At 40.8% G+C, this 20,013-nt stretch overlaps 2 protein-coding genes across 5 annotated transcripts in view; both read left to right on the top strand.

The window, feature by feature from the left end:
* Positions 1-945: 945 nt before the first annotated feature.
* LOC108794634 lies at positions 946-16,697 on the top strand. Its single transcript, XM_018565710.1, has 6 exons — positions 946-1,006; positions 2,969-2,998; positions 6,048-7,596; positions 11,486-11,572; positions 13,877-14,071; positions 16,376-16,697. The coding sequence occupies exons 1-6, from the start codon at positions 946-948 to the stop codon at positions 16,695-16,697; spliced, it is 2,244 nt and encodes a 747-aa protein (XP_018421212.1).
* A 2,432-nt stretch (positions 16,698-19,129) lies between these two features.
* The window catches only part of CCDC136 (coiled-coil domain containing 136), a 43,443-nt gene continuing 42,559 nt past the window's right edge, over positions 19,130-20,013 (top strand). For all 4 annotated transcript variants that reach the window (XM_018565961.1, XM_018565952.1, XM_018565969.1 and 1 more), the window contains exon 1: positions 19,130-19,471. In XM_018565961.1, coding sequence (XP_018421463.1) covers positions 19,423-19,471 — 49 coding nt within the window. In that variant the 5' untranslated portion in view covers positions 19,130-19,422. The remainder of the gene's footprint in view (positions 19,472-20,013) is intronic.

Raw genomic sequence — 20,013 nt, 5'->3', positions numbered from 1 at the left:
TAAAAAAAAATGCTAGTTGCAATTTTTTATGTTGCACGGTATTTGCGCAAATGTTTATCAAACCAATATTTTTACGATAAAATAAACTTAATTAAAATTGAGTGCACAGAAACATAATATAATACTAAATTGTTTGGTAAAATATAAAAGATGGGGAAATGTCACTTAAATAGATACCAAGACATAAAATTGCGTTCACCCGTGAAGCCGCAAAAAACTTAAATACCCCAAATTTCCCATGGGGAACACTTTAAATGCTTTTACCGCTCATCATTTTAGCGCTAACAGTGATTAATGGCTCCAGAATTATTGCTCTTACTCCAACATTCGCAACGATATGTAACATGTGTAGCTCAATTGTTGTTTTCGCACGTAGGCGCACATAAGTGTATTTGCTTGTGTATGTGCGTGGGGGGCGGGGGACGTTAAAAAATTTTTTTTACATTTTTAAACATTTTTTTTTTACACTAACCTTATTGCTATCACATAGGGGGCTTTCAGACCCCCGAATGTCACCTAGGGACCCCAAAGAAACTGAGGAAGCAGAGATCTGCTTCCCCAGCTTCTTCTCCTGGATCTAAGAGCCGGAGAATGTAAACAGTGACACCAGAAGTGACACACAGCCGTGTTCTTGCTTTAACCACTTCTGCGGGCCGCCATATATATACGTATTGCGGCCCGCAAGTGGTTAAAATCTTCTCATCCATCAAGCTGATGTCTGTCTGAAAGGGTAAGCCCATTGTCCACTTTCACAAGTGAATTTGGGAAAATAGAATCCCCCCCCTCCCCCCATACTTACCTTTCTGCAAACGCTCCTTCTCTTCCGCCGCCACGGGTGTACTATCCATACCCTGTACTGCCATATAGTGTAGCTCAGGGCTATGGATTTTAAATTTCACTTGCATATGATGAGCACGTATCGGTCAGCACAGTCACCTGACTATGATGACCATTGAGAAGCGCTACTTAGCAAAAAGCGCTTCTTACTGGTCAAGTGTGGTTAGAAGTCAGTCAAGAGATCGCACTGATCAATGAATGCTCGCCATTTGCAAGCAAAATTAAAAATCCATAGTGCAGGGCTGCACAACACGGCAGTACTGGGTACAGATAGTGTTGAGGGGATGGAATGTTTGTCAAAAAATAAGTATGGGTGGGGTAATTCCTTTTTCCAAAATTTACTTGGTAAAGTGGACTTACCCTTTAGGGAAAACAATATGTATCTCCTTATTATGGAAGGTTTAAACAACTTGGAACATTTAATAACTTACCAGTCCTGAGATAAGACAGCTGCATTAGTGTTTTTTTGGGCTAAAAACATTTTCAGCAAGTACAGAAAATACACGTTGATCAGAAATGTTGTGTCTTTGCCACATACTGTGAGCTGCACTGCAAACAACTATTCCCATTGAACCTCATGTAATGGAAATAAACAAAGGCAGACTATAAGAAGTCCAGCCTGGGTAGCAATCATGGCTGACTCCATAGATAGAGTGAAGGAGTAAATGTAGCAACCCAGGGACAAGGAGTGTGTTATTCACAGAAATAACAGGTGAAAATATAGCAAAAAAGCCTGACCAGAAAACTAATGCAGCAACCATATCTAAGGACTGCTGAGCTGCAATGTATTAAATTTTTTTGATTGAGATATTTTTTTAAGACAATACCAGTGTAGCTAGAGTCTTTATAGCATTTTTGGTCCCTCCAACTTCCTGATGTTCACTAACTGTGAGGCAATAGTAAATGAACTTTAGGGTGTAAAATTAGAAATTATTTGGAGGTTATTGTAGAAAGCCTGATCTGTGGCCTAAAGCAGTTATTGAGACGCTAGCCTATTTACTCAAGTCTAAAATGACCAGAGGTGGGGCATTGTAACTTTATTGGTAGGGCATCCTGACATAGGAATAAATAATAGGAAAAGCCCTATGAAGGATATGTAGTGGATAGGTATGTCATTTCTTTTGGGAAGGCTTTGCCTCCCTGTGCCTCCCCATGTTGGCAGCTCTAGAAATAATAGGATACTTCTGACTGATTGTTATTGACAACACTTAACATATCACTTCTACAATGCACAGATGAGAATTAACTATTTAACTTACCATGAAACATGGTGAGAAGTTTGTACCAGATACTATCCTTTAGGGCAGTCTTTCTCAACCGGTGTGCTGCACCACCCTGCGGTGCGTTCTGGTTTTGTCAGGGGTGCCTTCAAATGTTTGAACAGTATCATGCATTTCCATGGTGCAGGCAAGCTGACCACCAGCAACATGGAAACGCATGAGTATAATCCAGGGCAGGCTGCTTTAAGGACCTCCCCCAGCATTTAAAAGAGTACAGAAGTCCGCCTCCGTCCAGAGCTGCTCCGTCTCCCACCCTCTACAATGCTGTCGTAGCCATACTGCGATTATGATTATAAGGGAGGACTTTCATGTGAAGGGGGCTTCTGATTTAAATGTAAAGGGGGGCTAATCAATTTTTCCATTTACTTTTTTACATTTTAGACCAGGGTACCTCGAAATTTTGCATTCTTTTAAAGGGTGCCGCCACTGAAAAAATTATGTAAAGGAGGGATCCTTATGTAAATGATGAGAAGAAAGGGTCCCACTATAAAGGGGGGGCTCCTGATGTAAAGGGTGCTCATGATTGAAATGGGGACTCTAATGTGAAAGGAGGAACAACACATCCTTTTTTTTGTTTGCATTAGTTCCCTCCAAATCCATACCAGACCTCTATCTAGGACAAGACTCTGATCTTGATGCCTGCTTCCTGCTGCCACAGACAGTAAAGAAAATACATTTTTGGACTACTAGTATGCAAATGTGACCTAATTAAAACAAAAGCACATTAGTAAATGGGTTTTTAGAATTGTGTGTATGGGAGTGAATGAGGGAAAACTATTAAAACGTTGCAATAAGACCCAGTAATCTCTAGTTACATATCTGATGATAATATGCAATATTTTGTTTTTCAGAGGCTACGCGTTTGATTGAAGACAACCCAGGTAAGAGATGATGTGTTTGTGACATTTATGACTTACATTTCAGTCTATGGAAAAACAATTTTGTATCTAGTTAAATGTTAGACATATACTAGAAATACAATAAGCTATTTTTAAGTGGACTGCTTAGCATAAAGTAATATTGTAAGGAAAATAGGAGAAAATGTATTTAATCTCACTACATTCAGACTCACTATTGCAGATTTCCCTGCTATAATCCACTAATGTTAATATGTGTGATCCGCACACTGGACTTGTTCACATAAAGTTGTTAGATCTGCTGCACATTCATAAAGACTACACATTGGAAGGGTCATCTGCAACACACGCAGTGTGTGTGTGTATATATACCAGTCATGGCCAAAGATATTGAAATTTGGCGCCCCTGCATTTCTGTCAGATAATACACCACTTCGCCCAGAAAATTGTTGCAATTACAAATGTTTAGACATTCTCATGTTTATTTTTTTAAATAACTGAAATCAATGGCTTCCTGTAACCATCAATGAGGTTCTTACACCTCTATACAGGAATTTTGGAGCACTCTTCTTTCGCCAACTGCTCCAGGTCTCTCAGATTTCCCAAATGCTGTTTTGAGATCTTTCCACAGGTGCTCTATGGGATTCAGATCTGGACTCATTGCTGGCCAGTCCAGTACTCTCCAGCGCTTTGTCTGAAACCATTTTTGGGTGCTTTTTGATGTGTGCTTTGGGTCGTTGTCCTGCTGGAAGACTCATGACTTCTGACAGAGACCCAACTTTCTGACACTGGGCCCTACATTGCACCCCAGAATTCTTTGGCAGTTTTCAGAGTAATAATATGCCATGCACAAAGTCAAGACATCCAGTGCCTGAAGCAGCAAAGCAACCCCAAAACATCAGAGAACCTCCACCATGTTTGACTGTAGGGACTGTATTTTTTTCTTTAAAGGCCTCATTTCTTTTTCTGAAAACAATAGAATGATGGGCTTTGCCAAAAAGCTGTCATTGTGTTTCGTCTGTCCACAGCACATTCTCCCAAAAAGATTTTGGCTTCTTCAGGTAAGTTTTAGCAAACTCCAATCTGGCTTTTTTATGTTTCTGTGTCAGCAGTGGGGTCCTCCTGGGTCTCCTACCATAGTGTCCCTTTTCATTCAGATGGCGACAGATAGTGCGAGCTGACACAGTTGTACCCTGTGCGTAAAGGTCAGTTGGAATTTGTCTGGAAGTTGATGGAGGGTCTTTATCCACCATTCGAACAATCCTTTGTGGCAATCTTTGATCATCACAGGAGTGAGCTTGGAGCCGTGGCTACCTAAAAAATAAAAAAATAAAATAACAATCAAAAACAGGCAGTACATTGTTTTCATTGAGTTGGCTGCAATTTTTGCTTATATTATAAGAAAGAGCAGTAAATCACAACTATGTAAGGACCATGGCTGCTCCTATGTGCAATGTACAATTAGAAACCATACATAGAAAAAATCTGTTTATTTAAAATATATCACTAATTCTGGTCTATTTCACATGTAGTTCTGTTTTTTTTTTTGGGGGGGGGCTGAGAAATGGCCCTATCATGACAGGCTATGGCACTAAACACACACGGAAGATTAGTAATATTACATACATTCAATGTATATGCAAACATACAGCATCAGAAAATGGGCTCGGGTATAGCAAAGATACCTCTGGATGAAAGTGGCAGCCAAGACCAGTTGCAAGGGACCATGGGGATGGACATAGGTGTGGCGTCCATCCTGATTCTGATGAGCTGAAGACTGGGTCACCAGTGATTAGGAGATCCCCCAACCAGCAATCAACCAGCCTGAGAAGCATCTTCTTACAGGCAAAGTCAGTGGTGTTACACTGGAACGCAATGTCAGCTTAGTGGTTTTCTAATCGGTATGTAAGCGGACCTCTAGCTACCTATGAGCTGTTGGATGCCTCACCTGGCTGTATCTTATGTTGTTTACCTATCCCTGAGCTAATGTTAACTAGAGAATCCCAGACCTGAAGAGACAGCAGCTACTTAGTCATTGGAGCTGCAAAAAACCCTCTATTTTAGGTCCACATAATATACTATAATGTAACCACTACATACAGCAGCACTGACCTAGCACATGGAAGATAATAATAGCAAAGAGATACTTCTGTCACCAGACTTGCAAAATAAAGGGACGGTTCTCACCATAGCATTACGGTAAAGGTATGGTACCTGTGCATTTAGTGCACACACTATCAACCAGTGCAGTGCACCATACCATTAATTTGAATGGCACCCCAATGCACCTCCAGGTGGGCATGTGTCGTGGCGCAACATGCAGTACCACAATACATGCAGTACTCTTTTCACTACATAGCAATGCACAGTATTGTGGTACCGCTGTGCTGCAACACACTACCGCAGGGAGGTGTATTGGGATGTCATTCAAGTGAATGACTACTCAACGCACCAGCTTAACTAGCATGCAGCGCATTGCACTGTGCTAAAGCATGTGCTAAACACTGAGGTACCGTGCCTTTAGCACAGAGCTATGGTGTGGACTGGCCCTCACACATAAGTTATGTGCAGCAGCAGTTAAAAGATTAGGACATGGGGACACTTGCCTCTGGTCTGTATAAAATACAGCAGCAGCTCATACATGCAGGGATATGTAGTCCAATATTGTCTAAACTCCCTGGAAACCTTCCTATATAAAATTATCACAGTCCTCCAGTCTGGGGTTCCTGACCCAAAGGCAGGGAAAAGGACATGTTGACCCTGAAGCAGGAAGTGCTTGTCTGTACCCAACAAACTCAACAGCTGTTTACAAATACAGACAACAAAGAAGCAACTCCATACACAGACATAAAAAATCATTAAAAACAACATACATTCTCTTTAAAACCCTATCCTGCACTGTGTGGCAGCATCAGAAGTAATACCATCTGTCCATAGTTGGGAATTCTGCTTTAGTACAAGGATACTTCATGCTGTAAAAATCTTTTCTCAAAGGTTTTCTACCAAGCCTGCCACCCCAAGTAATGACTTAACTATTATGTGGTTCACCCCTTTCCTTTATTTTGTCTTATAGACCCAATAAAGAAGTACAGAGAATACATGGAGCCCAAAATTACTGGCTGTAAAGATCTCTTTGACAGGCAGCTACTTGTTGTGGAAGAAAGTCTTTTTTCCATGTCTGAGTTAGATAATATCAGTTTCAGAGACCAGCAAAAAAATATGAATGCAAAAGAGTTGTTCACAATAGAAAACCAACAGCTTATGTCGAAAAGAATGCTTCTTGATGGTGATGTTGGGACAGGAAAAAGTTACTTCTGCAAATGGCTAGAAATGGAATGGGTGAAGAAAGGAAACACACTGTACCAATGTATAACGTATGTGTCTGGCAAGAAGATAAATAAGAAAGATGAAAAAACAAGTGTGAAGAAAATTTTGGAACAAAAATGCAAGGATCTTTCTGACGTTCTTCGCATGCCTCGTGTTTTGCTCATTCTTGATGAACTTGATGACCTTGTGTATGATGCAAACATTACCGATACTGATCTGCCTCTTGACAAAGATAATAATCTGGATATTGATACTCTTTTGCCATTGAACACCTTGATAGAAAACATCATTAACAAACATTTGCTTCCTGAAACCGATGTATTACTTGTTTCTCGTCGTGACTCACCAATCAGCAAACTCTGCACGTCTACATTTGTACTTCAAGAGTTCAATGGTGTTGAAGCCTACAATGTCTATGACACAGTTGGCCGACTGTCAGCTGATAAATATAAAACTATGAAAGATATTTCCTACAATCCTGCTTTTGTTTTAATGTTGTGTAATTTCAACAGATGTGCTGAAAAAGTACAACTCACCAGTCCTCATGAGTTGGTAATCTTTTTCCTTCAACAGTATTTAAAAGAATTGTATGGTGAGGGGGGACATGTGGAAGAACAAATTCTACAACTGGCTAAGGAATCATATGAAAACCTTATCAAAGGAGAGCAAAATAAAATTGAATCTACAAGCCAATGGAAACATTTTCTGATTTTTTTCAACAGCTCAACATTTAAATATCAGTGTAAATACTTGAGAGATATGTTAGCTGCCCTGCACTGCGTATGGCAGTCAAAGATGGGAGAGAGCTTAAAAGACTGCTTAGACTTCTGGCTGTTTGGGGCTCATATAGGAAGAAAACACATCTGTCCATTGCTCTCCCCTGTTGCCAAAGAGCACCACACAAAATACTATAATTTTACAAGGTTCTTCATGAGACTTCTGCCTTATCCAGATTATAACAGCCTGTGTAACAACACTCCAAATTTGGATGATAACCTACGCAAATTACTCAGAGATTATTTCAAAAATATTCTGAAGGATCATAATGAGAACTTTGACAAGCTTGCAGTGGTTCACTGTGTTTTTGAACTCCATGATGATTATGTGACTAAGGCATTTTCTTCCATTGAACATTTCTCCCTTATGAACACACCACTGAATTCCTTAGATATCCGATCCATTGTGTACTGCTTTAAAGACGTAAAGCTTCAGAAATTCGATTTGAGGTTATGTGCTCTTACGGGCGAATACGTGAAACAGATGAAAAATATCATCAAGAACACAGGCTATGTCTTGTAAGTTTTTACATTGTCTTTGTCATTCATTGCAATGTCATTTTTAGTACTGCCATAAAGCACTTTACTAAGAACATAATGAGATTGATTTACTAAAGGAATATGGAATGTTTGCTCTGAAAAGTAAAGTTTTACTTTGCTCAAGATATATATGTGTCTTTCTATAAGTGTTAACAAAAGTTTTACTTTGCATGGAAATTTTCATTTGTTTAGTGAATGTGGTGACAATTAACTTTGCAAAGAATAGCTAATTACATACAAGTAAACTACAAAAACAGGGTTTTGCACATGATTGGATGATTTAACTCAGCAGAGCTTCACCTCATTCGCTATGTTAAGAACAAATTTCCTAGCAATGTAACTTTGTTAAGTGAGCAGCCTATACGCCTCAAGTACACCAACCCCAATGGCTCCTGTATTGTACTATACAAAATCAGTATCAATCGCAATACCTAAACATCATGGCTCTACTGAGCTTAGCAAACTTTTCTTTTTACAAAAATACATGTTTGATATGCCAGATTTGTTGTTTTTTTTTTGGCATTGGTTACTTGTTAGTTAGGTGGCCTCATTGAAGAGCACACGCTAGAACCATGTGTTTATCTAAAACATTTAATGTCTATAAAAAAAATGAAGGAGAATTGCTCATGTTTCCAAGTACCATTGTCTGAAGACAGTGAATGGGATATCAACTTGTAAGTGTAGTGGTAGAAACCCAAAGCAGTCCATGAAAACATCAGTGCTGTTGTTTTAATTCCCTTTCATGCAAAAATCTTGCTTTATTACCACTGTAAGTAAAATTGTGATGCCATCTAGTAGTGCCCCTTTATATAAGCCTATTGTAAGGCCATATCTGTAAAAAATAAGTTAACCCTTTCGCTGCCAAGCCCTCCGAAACATTTTGCAATTCAGCTGGCCACGCCATTTTTGCAATTTTTCCCGTTGATTTGATTTTTAACTGCTGCGTTGCTAGCGTTTGTAAAAGACCCCCCAAACCATATATTTTCTGAAAGCGCAGGCCCGGTAGAATAAAAAGATGGTGATACTAATTTTGTAGGCCGTGCGATAATTGCGCAAATGTTTCTCAAATTAATATTAAACCGATAAAAATACACAATTCAATTGATAAAACACACTAAAATCAGTATCCGTGCACAAAAAAAATTATTTTCTAACTAAATCTAAAAGATAAAACTGTATTGAGTTAATAAATAACAAATATTAGCAAATTTGTAATTGCGCCTTTTTGCGAAAAGGTAAAAAAATGAAGGTACGCAAAACTGTAAATAAGCGACTTATGTTAAAAATTGTTTTTATGCTGTGTTGGTGTTTGTGTTGTGATAAAATGATACAGGCGTATATTTATTGCAACACAAAGATCACAACGCATGGCAATGCGTCACAAAGCTTTGCCATGCGCTGCCACAGTTAATTTAATTTTTTTTTAAAGAAAAAAATACATTAAAAAAATCATGCACTGCGATGCGTTCTAACAACGCACTGCAGCGCATGTGCATGGCGTACACCTCAATATGTGTATGTTATGTGGGGGGAGGGAGGGGTTGTGCTTTTTTTTATTATTTTTTTTTTACACATTTTTTTATTTTATTTATTTTTTACATTTTTATTTTTTTTATTTTTTATTTTTTTACATTTTCTATTTATTTTTTAATAATTTTTTATTTTTTTTTTTTTACTGTTGGGGGGGCTGCGGCGAAATATCTGGGGTCTAAATAGACCCCTGACATTTCCCTTTTGAAATAGAAAAAGAAATTGAGGACACAGAGTCCTCAATTTCTTTTTCTGCAGCCTCAGCACTCAATGAATGGGAAGCACTCAGTACAGAGTAGACATGTGCGATTCGTTTTGTTACGAATCGTAATCGTAATTTCCTGAAATTCGTAAATTCGGAAGCATACGAAATCTGAATTGCAATGCTTCCGAATCTACCTGAAATACGAAATTCCGTTGACGAATTTCGGATCCGAATCCGAACTAATATTACCCCTTTGACTGAGGTTGAACAACATGGCAAGATTTTTTTTTAATCCGAAATACGAAATTCCGTTAACGGAATTACGTATTTCGTGCCTGTAATGCAACCCTCAGCAGCAGAAGAAAACCTCTGATTGGTCAACCAAACAGTCACGTTTCCAATTTCGGATCCGAAATTCGTCAACGGAATTTCGGATAAAAAAAAACTACCATCTACCACTACCATTACTGCTGATAGTAAAATATTTACTATCAAGCAGTTTATGAATAGGGAGAAGCCTCTATAGTGAGTACTACTCCGCATTAAGAAATTCATGAATGAACAGGAAGTGATGTAAATCACAGCCTGTTCATTCATAACTGGGGACACATAGTACTATGGGGGTTATTCACAAAGCTGCCGAAGGATCTAGCCGTAGCTTCGGATAGCTTCGGCCCCGGCACCCCTTCAGTTCAGTAGAACCGAAGGGCTGCTGTACGGGCTATTCATTATAGCCAGTACAGCTCCCGAAGTTGGCCGAGCGGCTCAGCTCAATAATTTACTACGATCTCCAAAAATGAAATAATGAAATATTGGTATAATCTAAACCAGGGGCGTCCACAATTTTTTGTTCGGAGATCTACTTTTCAAATGACAAGCTCAATGAGATCTACCAACGAAAAAACACCTGCATTCAGGGGGAGGGGGGGGGGAGGCACAGCATGGAGGTGCATTGAAGTCAATGCCACCGCAGCTATGCCCTTCGCCCACACCCGGAACGCAGGCACATTAGTGCCTAGGTTCCGGTCCAGTGCGATCTGCAAAAATGCTGCAGGCACTATTTTTGCAGATTGCACTGGACCGGAATACAGGCAGGCGATCGCACTGTGGGTGGGGGGGCATGGCTGCGATGCCAATAACTTTAAAAACAACCCTACGCCACCTCCTGCCCCTGAACACAGGGAGCCAGCCAGCTTGCATTTCAGTGTGCGTTCTAGAGGCACCGGTGTCCTGTCCTCCCGTGGTGCTCGTATGGCCGACGTTGCACACGTGGAGAGGTGTCCTGCCCCTTTCCGTCTGCTGCGTCTAACACATTCAGCCGGCAGCCACACGAGCACCGCGGGAGCATAGCGGTAGCCAGCTCCTTTTGTGCCCTAGGCAAGAAAAAAAAATTGGAGTGATCAGCTGATCGCTCCAGGGTTTGTCCTGCACAGAGGATTGGTACATATCAGGATATGTACCGATCCTCTGCCATGCACACAGGGGGGCTCAGCTTCTCCTCTGGGTCTCCGCTGCTCTCCCGGGCAGAGGCAGCGGGGGATTCGAGGACAAGTGAGGGAAGTACTTCAGCCGCTGGGGGGGGAACGGAGCCGGTGTCACAGCAGCATGTGCGGTGAGGAGAGAGAGCTGCCGGCTGTCAGATCCATGCCGAGCGGCTCTCTCTCTCCTCACCGCTTGGCGTGCTGCTGTGACAGCGGCTCCGCCGGCTGTATCGCTTCGTTCACTTCTTCTGAGATCCCCGCTGCATACAGATGGGGGAGAGCAGCGGGGATCCAGAGAAGGCCCATGGCAGTAGGACAGGACATCGCGATCTACCAGGGATCACTTTGCGATCGACTGGTAGATCACGATTGACCTAATAGGCACCCCTGATCTAAACCTACATGGCACAAAAATATTTTGTTTCAAAAACGTTATTCCAGTATGAGGTCACATTATATGAAATGGAAGAGAAAAAGAAAGACCAAACTCAACTTTCATTAATTATCAGGATTACACAGATGAATACTGCATACTTTTACAATGATAGTTAAATTTTCAATGTTAGATATGGTCCAAGTAGTAAAGTAATACTATTACATACAATATATGTATATATATAATTTCTATTTTGTTATTATTTTATTATTGTAGGCTTAGCTCAAACAGATTGACCTCAGAAACAGGAATATTTTTGGGGGAGTTGCTACAAGAACCTGAATGTCTCATAGAAAAGCTTGCGTAAGTACATTAATACTGACTTATTGTCCTTTTGAAACGTCACTTGAATTTTAACAATGGTATGCAGAACTGTACCTATAAGAAGGCGTCCTGGGCTGTTTAGGCGACATAATTTTGGGTCATGTGGGGGAGGTGGTAGGCAGAACGACATGGCCGCTGTGCTGCACAATGTTTGCAGTGTACCTGCCAGCCCATTTCCGGCCAGAGCGCCCCAGGTTGCTAAGAGCCGGGTGGTGAGATGTGTAAGGTCCATACACATCATCCCGCCCAGCTCTTAGCAACATGTTATGCTCTAGCCAGCGTCCCACCCAGCTCCTGGCAACCAATGACGTCATTGGGCTGGGCGCTGGCCAGAGCTGGGTGGGGAGATAATTGGAGATGATGCAGAGAAATGGGTACCATGGATATTTCAATTCATATTTATTTTGTCCATCTTTCATCCCTCAACTAATAGACCTGCCTTTGTCTGGCTTTCATCCATACATGACATGAAATACATCCATCCATATCTGGTAATGTCTTGCACAGGCAGGAGAATGCAGTACAAAACACATAGTAAGCACTGTAAGTGAGCACACTGTAAAGGAAAAGTAGATATATTGGTGGAATAGGAAAGGTGGACACTTTGCACAGTAAATTGAAAGTAGACATTACAAAATAAAATGGACTTGAATCAGTTAAAGCCCACATCCATTGTCCCAAACAATTAACCAGGTCTTTTTTCCTTTCCCTTGCTGCACAGCTCCCAGCACTTTATTTTAACTGATGCTTACATATCCAAGCACTGCAGGTATGTCAACTGGTCAATCCAGGTTGAGCACTGTGAGCTGATGAGGCTTGGGGGTATGTCCATGACAGTTGGACTCACTAGAAGGGGTTGGATGATGCAGGGCATCATTCAACTAAAAAGTGGGTTGGCACAACTACACAAGGTGGATGCACAGAGCAGCGCTGGACTGCCGAGAAGTCCTTTATTGTATTTACAGTTAAACACAAACAAGAAGGACCAAACATTTAGCGGGTTATTCACAAAGCTGCTGACAATGACAGCTAGCTCCGCCCAACTGTTTCATATTGGCCGGTACCTGCTAGAGTCTTCTAGCAGGTCCCAGCCAATGAATAACAACTGGGCGGAGCCTGCAGTGATGTCACGGCTGGCTCCGCCCAGTTGTTTGTTTAATGACAGTCCTGCGTCCCCAGGTCATTTGGGGATGCTGATTTGTCATTACAACTGGGCGGAGCCAGCCGTGAGATCATAGCTCTGCCCAGCTGTCACATGCGGGACGAAAGGCCGGCCTTTGGCCGGCCGTTCTCCCCGTTTCTGCTGTCACTTCGTCTCAGTCAAGCCGAAGCATATGTCTTCGGCTCGGCCACCTTCGGCTGCTGTACAGGCTATAGTGAATAGTCCGGCGGCCGAAGAGAGCCGAAGCTACGGCTGGATCCTACACAAATAACCCCCTAATATTAATTTAAAAAGGGGAAAGCTGGAGTTGGGCTTTCACAAATGTTGTGAATACATTATTGCCTGACTACTAAATATAAGTAATGTAATTTCTACCACATGAAAATACTCAGTTTAGGGCAAACAAATAACAGGTTTAGAGGAATTACAGGATGGATGGATGATTTAAGGGAGGGTATGTCTGGACATTGGAGCTGCAATGTCTACCCATGATTGCATGTAATGTTACATTAAAGGACAAAGTAGGTTTACATGAGAGGGTGGGTAGCCACTGTCTGAGCACTTCTGTACTAAAAGAAGTTAATGGTGATGATTGTATGATTTTATTTTGGTAGTACCATAGGGAGAAGACGACAATAGTTGTCTAGCCTACGGAACCAAAGATGACAGAAAATGTCCTTTCTTGACTCTTCTCAAATTTTATCATACCAGTAAACAAGGCAGGCAACTATTTCAAATTAATTTTCAATGCACTCACAAATAAAATTTCTATTTGTGGAATCAACACATTTTAGCAATAAGTCCCGTTGATAATAATATGAATAATGAATTTGTCTATTGGAATAGCGTTGAAGACTGTGTAGGTAACTCCTTACAAGTCTTTGCAATATTTTTTTAATGATCATACTGAACAGCATATTATACCTTGACCTTATATCTACTAAATGGTTGCAGTTTTCAATATGGATAGATCCTGTTGTAAAATGTAGTAGTTCCTAAAACAGTCATTAATAAAGTTGTTTAGTTTATTATAATGTTGTCCTGATAAACTATGTAATAGTGCAATTTACTGTGCAGTTTGAGAACACTAATAAAGCATGCCTGATACTGGATTTGCACAGGTTAGGAACCAATGACCTTGGCCCAAATGGTGCAAAGGCTCTTTGGAGAGCTCTGGAACATAATAGGAGCCTGAGAAGTCTTTATCTGTATGACAACAATATTGGAGGAGAAGACAACAACTTTGAGATGGTTGAACATTTGCTGAAGAAAAATTCCCTTAAGGAGCTACAGTATGTAAAAATATTTTATTTGGAGTTGATACCTTTTCTACATTTCCTTTTAAATACCTTATTTGTATTACATAGAACTCACCCTACTATCTAATGTTCAATGGTTTTTATGTGTTTCTTGGACTATAAGAGTGGTTTTGTGAGGTACAACCACTAGTCTAGCCTGAAATATTATTGGCTCAATGATAAAAGAATATGAAGATGTAGATATTGGGGAGTACATACATTTTAACAATGACGTGTCACAGCAGTTATCAAGTGAAGCTTTAATACTATTACCTAAAGGTAAAACATCCTGGGAGAGGTACACAGGCTGCCACAGATGGCCATGCTTTTAATCCTTTCCCTACAACCGATGTAGGGCTTACGGTGGAACACAACAGTTTCCAGCTGACCAGCTCAGTAAGCCTTATTTTGGTGGCTTTCTCCCTTCTGCTATAAGCTCATGGTCGCTTTAGTAACCATGAACTTATGTCAGAACGGTTCCCCCGACGGTCCCCTTTAAAATAATAGCTGCTATCAGCGGCTGAGAAGACGCCCATTAATATTTTAAAAAGAAAGCCCCAACAAAAGGATTAAAAATGGTCCATACCTCACCGCATCTCCATAGACTCATAGGAATTCTACTATCAACATGCAATGTCAGTGTATTATACATTTATTTATTTTGATATTTTAGTTATTAATAACTCATATACAGTAACTCTTTTACTGCATAGGATGTGTGTTGTTGTCATACAGTATATCATGCACACACATACATGTTACCTGCATAGGCAGGGCTTACAGTTAAAAATAACTAGTTAAATAGCAAGTTACCCCAGGCTTCCAGTAACAATTAATATTGCTGTTGGCTCTTCAAATGCAGCCAAGCACATTGCATTGACTCTATGAGAGCAGTCACTGTTGTTAAAAGGTCAATAAATCTTCCTTTCTGTAAGCAAACTTTAGGGCTATGACATTACGCGAGTAGTCACAGGTACCGTACTTGATGAGCAGTGAGAACTTCTTGCAATGTCCATTGCCAGTAGCTTCTCCAGGATGCTCTTTAGCACTTTTCCAAAAAATGCTCAATACAGAAAGCCATCTTCCTGCTTTGCTCTTTCTGAATGTACTCTCCAGAAAGGCAGTTGAAATTCCCTAGGCATAGCGTACAAATGTTTTGTACTTCCCCAACTCTATTCCCCTCCATCCACTCCCACCCCATTCTTAGCAAATTTTCTTTGTCTCTTTGTTCTCCCGTGCTGCCATCTTCTACTCTGATGTCATCAGGGGGGCAGCTATCTCTTCTGGGTTCTCGCAGCCAGCCCCCTGATGACACGCATCGGTTGTTGCACATCAGCAGGATAGCTGTGGCAAGAACCAGGAAGAGACAGTTGGTTGTCCTCAATACCCCTAGGCCACGTGGGATGCGTGACATGGGTATCCCAGGAGGCTATGGGGAACACATACTTTATTCTCGCCTTAACAAGAATACAGGAAGTGTGGGGAGGTTACCAGGAAAAAGTATTTAACAAAAAAAGATAAATGAATAATAAATATTACAAGGGGGAGTAGGTGTGGAAGGAGAGCAAGTGGGTGCGGAGGATGAAGATCCGCTTTAACATACCCATACAAGAGCTACAAAATAAGCAGACAAATATGTTAAATATTAAATATTGCTAATCATTGCTCTTTGGAGCCACTGTTTGGATTAGTAAAAAGTTGATGTTCAACTTATAGATAGGCTTGGGGTCAAGAGTTAAAGTTTAAAGTGTAGGTTTAAAGTTAGGTAAGGGATGGGGGTTAAATGTTAGGACTAGACTAGGCAGCACTTCTGCCTTGCAGCACTGAGGGCCCCCAGTTTAAATCCCGGTCAGGGCACTATCTGTAAGGAGTTTGCATGTTCGCCCTGTGCTTGCGTAGGTTTCCTCCAGGTACTCCAAAAGACATGCTGGATGGTTAATTGGCCCCTGTCTAAATTGGCCCTGTATGGATACATGTGAGGTAGGGACTCTAGGTTGTAAAGCGCTGCATGAAATGTTGGCGGTATATAAAAATACCTGTAATAAATATTAAATAAAAAAACAGACTAATTGTTAAGGGGTAATTGTCACTGTTAGGCTTGTTAGGGTTAAGTGTGAGGGTAGGTTATGTGTTAAGGGTTAACATATTGTTACAAAAAAGTGATACTTGTGGGGCATAGGTGTCCATACTCAAATTCGCATTTGTTGCAGTGCTCAAAATCCAGCACCGGAGTATCCTGCACCAGATGTGAGTATAACTCTGTGTATACTAAAAAAAAATTCTGTATGTACTCGATAACATGTTTTTTCCACTTTCTTTCAGCCTGTGTCTGAATTATTTTAATGCAAAAGCAATTGAGACTATAAGGACCCTGAAAGCCAAAACGACAGAGCTTAAAGTTGTGGTGGGAATATCAGAGGACTTAGAGCTGTTTGAATATGTTGAGACAAAGGTAGAAGACTTATTCAAAACATGGAGAAACTACAATAAGGTGTGGCTTAATACACTTCTACAAATTGTGCAAGCAGATCTCCAGAATAAAGACTGGGATATGGATGTAAAATTAACCCACGAAAGGGTGGAAAAACTGATCAATGAAATCGAAAGCATCATGAACATCATCGAGAAGGGAGAATCCACGTGAGAAAACTGAAAGAAACTGCAAAATGCTGTTTTGTCTGAACTGTTCTCCAGCTTTTCACTTTTAGTAAAGCAGATGATGAACTTTCAGCACCTTATAAAATAGACGTGCTCTCTGTTTCTTGCACCCATTTTCTTTGACATTCCTGGACTTAGTAGCAATATAGGTTATTGCTATGAAAAAAAATGTGTGGAGTTCACGTAAAATTGAAAACCAGACCCGTAATCCCAGCACTGGCCTGGCCTGGGAAAATGAGTGAGCACCTCCTCCCCTGCTCTATACCAGGCCATATGCCCTTGACATTGGGAGGGTGCTTTTCCAGGGGGGATCCGTCGAGTATCTCTTACTTGCTCCATATTTAATTTTGTTGCTGTGCTTGTGACATATTCAATAAATAAACTTCGACAGTTCGGTAATAAGAAAAGTGATGGAAAGTAATGCCAAGTACTTTTTGGAGTAACTAGTCTATCGAACGTTTATTTTTTATATGCCTGTCGCCATATGTGACACATACATGATATTCCTTGAAACAGAGAATCCAATTGAAATCTGTTTTAGACACATGACATTTTATACAGAGATACGATACCTCTATGTACTTTATGTGCATATGTCTGTCCCAAAGTTTATCTCACAAGCCAGCGCCAGTTTCATAGGTTTGCACCAAGTTCATGAATAGTTTGCAGCCTTGTACACGAATTTGGCGCAAAAAACACTATTCCTGTAACCCTGAGACACTTTTCTTATGAGTCTGAACACATTTTTTTTTTAATTCCCCTCTATATGTCTGAGTGGGGCTGTTCAAAAATACTAAATCACCCCTTTATGGAACAGGATCTATTAAATCTGCCTGGCTATATGTATGAAACCGTAATGCATCCAAGGTGAGAATACAGCCAGCACAAAAAAGTGCAACAGTAGGTTGTAACCACTCAACCAAAGAGACCTAATTTTGGAATAAAATCCTGGTGGACCGTCACTCTTTTAGACATACTGTATCAGTGGCGGACCTAGGGAACAAAAGGCCCTGGTGCAAGATTTTTTTTTCGGGCCCCCCACACCCCGCCCAAATAAAACACAAACCCCCCCAACCCACACACCCTGAAGCAACCACAAAAAAATTACGTTGGAAAAAAAGAAAAAAATAGCATTGTTGTATAAAGTACTGCTGAGATTTGTAGTCCTCTATAGAAGGTGCCATTCTGCATTGCTGACACTCCCGGCGCAGAGATGGGGGGGCCCTCTGGATTCCGATCCGATGGTAGCCGGACACCGGCGGCCCCCCATCTCTGCCCCAGAGCTGTGTTAGATCAGATACTGGGCCCCCCCCAGGCTCAGGGACCTGGTTCAGCCACACGGTAGGTCCGCCCCTGTACAGTATAATGTAGGGTGTATGGAAGCAGGTGCAGCCCCCTTTTCCACCTGTTGTTACCCCTGTGTTTGCATGTGTGAGGTTATGGTGGCTCAAAGTTGACATAGTTGGATTAAATATATATGTATTTTCCCAATAGCTTTATGAATGAGGTGAAGGTCTGCTGACTTCCATCATTTAATCATGTGCAAGAAAAATCACTGTTTTTTTTATTTTCCCTGCTCGTGATTGGGTATTCTCACAACATTCACTAAACTAAAGGGAAAATTCCCCTTGCAAACTGAACAGCCTATTTGTCTTTAGAAAATCAACCCTATTGTGTTTAAATATCTCTGATTTAGTACCAAAGCTAACCAACAAGTTTATATGTTAAATAATTCACTAAGAACGAGCATAGTTATGTCGCTGGCTTTCTTCTTCATAATTCTTTTGCTATCTTTGATTGTAAGGTATGCCCTATATTTCTGCCTATGAGGCAGTACTGTATGGTGTTGCATAATAATAACTCATGTCTGTGTAACCAGAATTGAGGAACAGAAAAGAGGATGACATTTTCGAAAACAAATCATTTGTAACACAAATGCAGGTTTGCCAGTTTGACCATTTTGTGTTCCTTTTGCTGTGAGACTAATGCATGAGCTTTTGTACTGAGCAATAATTGTCAGGATACATATTCCTCAGGATAAATATGCCTTAATTATAAATATTTTCCTGGTTAAATATTTCCCTGTATAAATATGCCCCATTATAAATATTTTGCTGGAAAAACATTTCCATGCATGGCTAAACATTTCCTTTTATTTGGCCATCTTCAGAAACACAGATGGTCTGTGCAGGGCACTGCATGTTGCAGAATAAATATGCTAAACATACCAGCACTAAATTACCTGTCAGGAGAACAATATGACCAAACCATTATGAGAATAATGAGAAAAGAGAAAGATCCAGGCTGAGATAGAGAATTGCCTGTAATGTGCAGCACCTCCATCCCTCCTCTCTGCCTCCTAACTCCTCCTTGTATTTGCTCACCCTTCCAATCTCTTGTTCCCATGCCTGGCTGTCTATACCTCCTGACACTCTGGCTGTTCTGTCTCATCTCTGCTGCCTGCAGCTGATTTTTTCGCATTCTAAGTCACATCTCTCCTCTCATTTCATCTGTCATTTACCTGCTGCACCACTGATCTTCCTGTCACCTTCTTCTGTCCTCTTTTTATAACCCCACATCATTTTTTTTTTCTTTTTCATTCCAGCATACAGATCTAGCAGAGAATTTCCATATCATTACCTTAGTTACCCTTTGTCTCCCCTCCATCTCCATCCTCTCTCAGTGCCAGGCTGTGTCACAGCTACTGCAGTATGGAGGATGTGGATGGTCAGAGTACAGGCAGAGCCCAGCAGATAACAGGTCCGTAGAGATGTATCTGTATCTCATGTGTCTTTTCATTCTCCCATTTTCCCATGAGCTCATGATTTTGCCTGTATCTTTGGCACAGCCATGCGTTCTGTCTTATGTCTCATAACCATCCCTTCTAAGGACAAATAGAGCTTTATATGGTTGTTTATTGGTAATGAATGCATGGATGATGTTTGTAAAATGCTATCTCTGCTACATTGTTATATAACAGTGTGAATGGTATGGAATTTTATTGCGGTGTATATTTGTTTGCATTAATTATACCAATTATTTTGTAAGCATCCAGCACATAAGTATGTTTTGCACAAATCTACGTGTGTGAGAACGTCATAAGCCCATAGGCTGATTGTAATCATGGTGTTAAACAGGGTCCTTATGGTAAAGTGGGTCACATGATACGCCTGCCTGCACTGCAAGCTGTACTTATTTCTGGTCAGAGACGTGTCCTGTCTGTATCTCAGGAAACAATACCATAACCATTGTGCGGCTTGGCAGTCAACACACTGTGACTGCCAAGCAGTTTTGCTTACAGA

This window comes from Nanorana parkeri, unplaced genomic scaffold (genome assembly GCF_000935625.1).
Source record: "Nanorana parkeri isolate BGI_ZX_2015 unplaced genomic scaffold, ASM93562v1 scaffold26, whole genome shotgun sequence".
NCBI lineage: Eukaryota > Metazoa > Chordata > Amphibia > Anura > Dicroglossidae > Nanorana > Nanorana parkeri.
The sequence above is the reverse complement of the archived record's forward strand: the minus strand, read 5'-3'. Positions and strand labels throughout refer to the sequence as shown.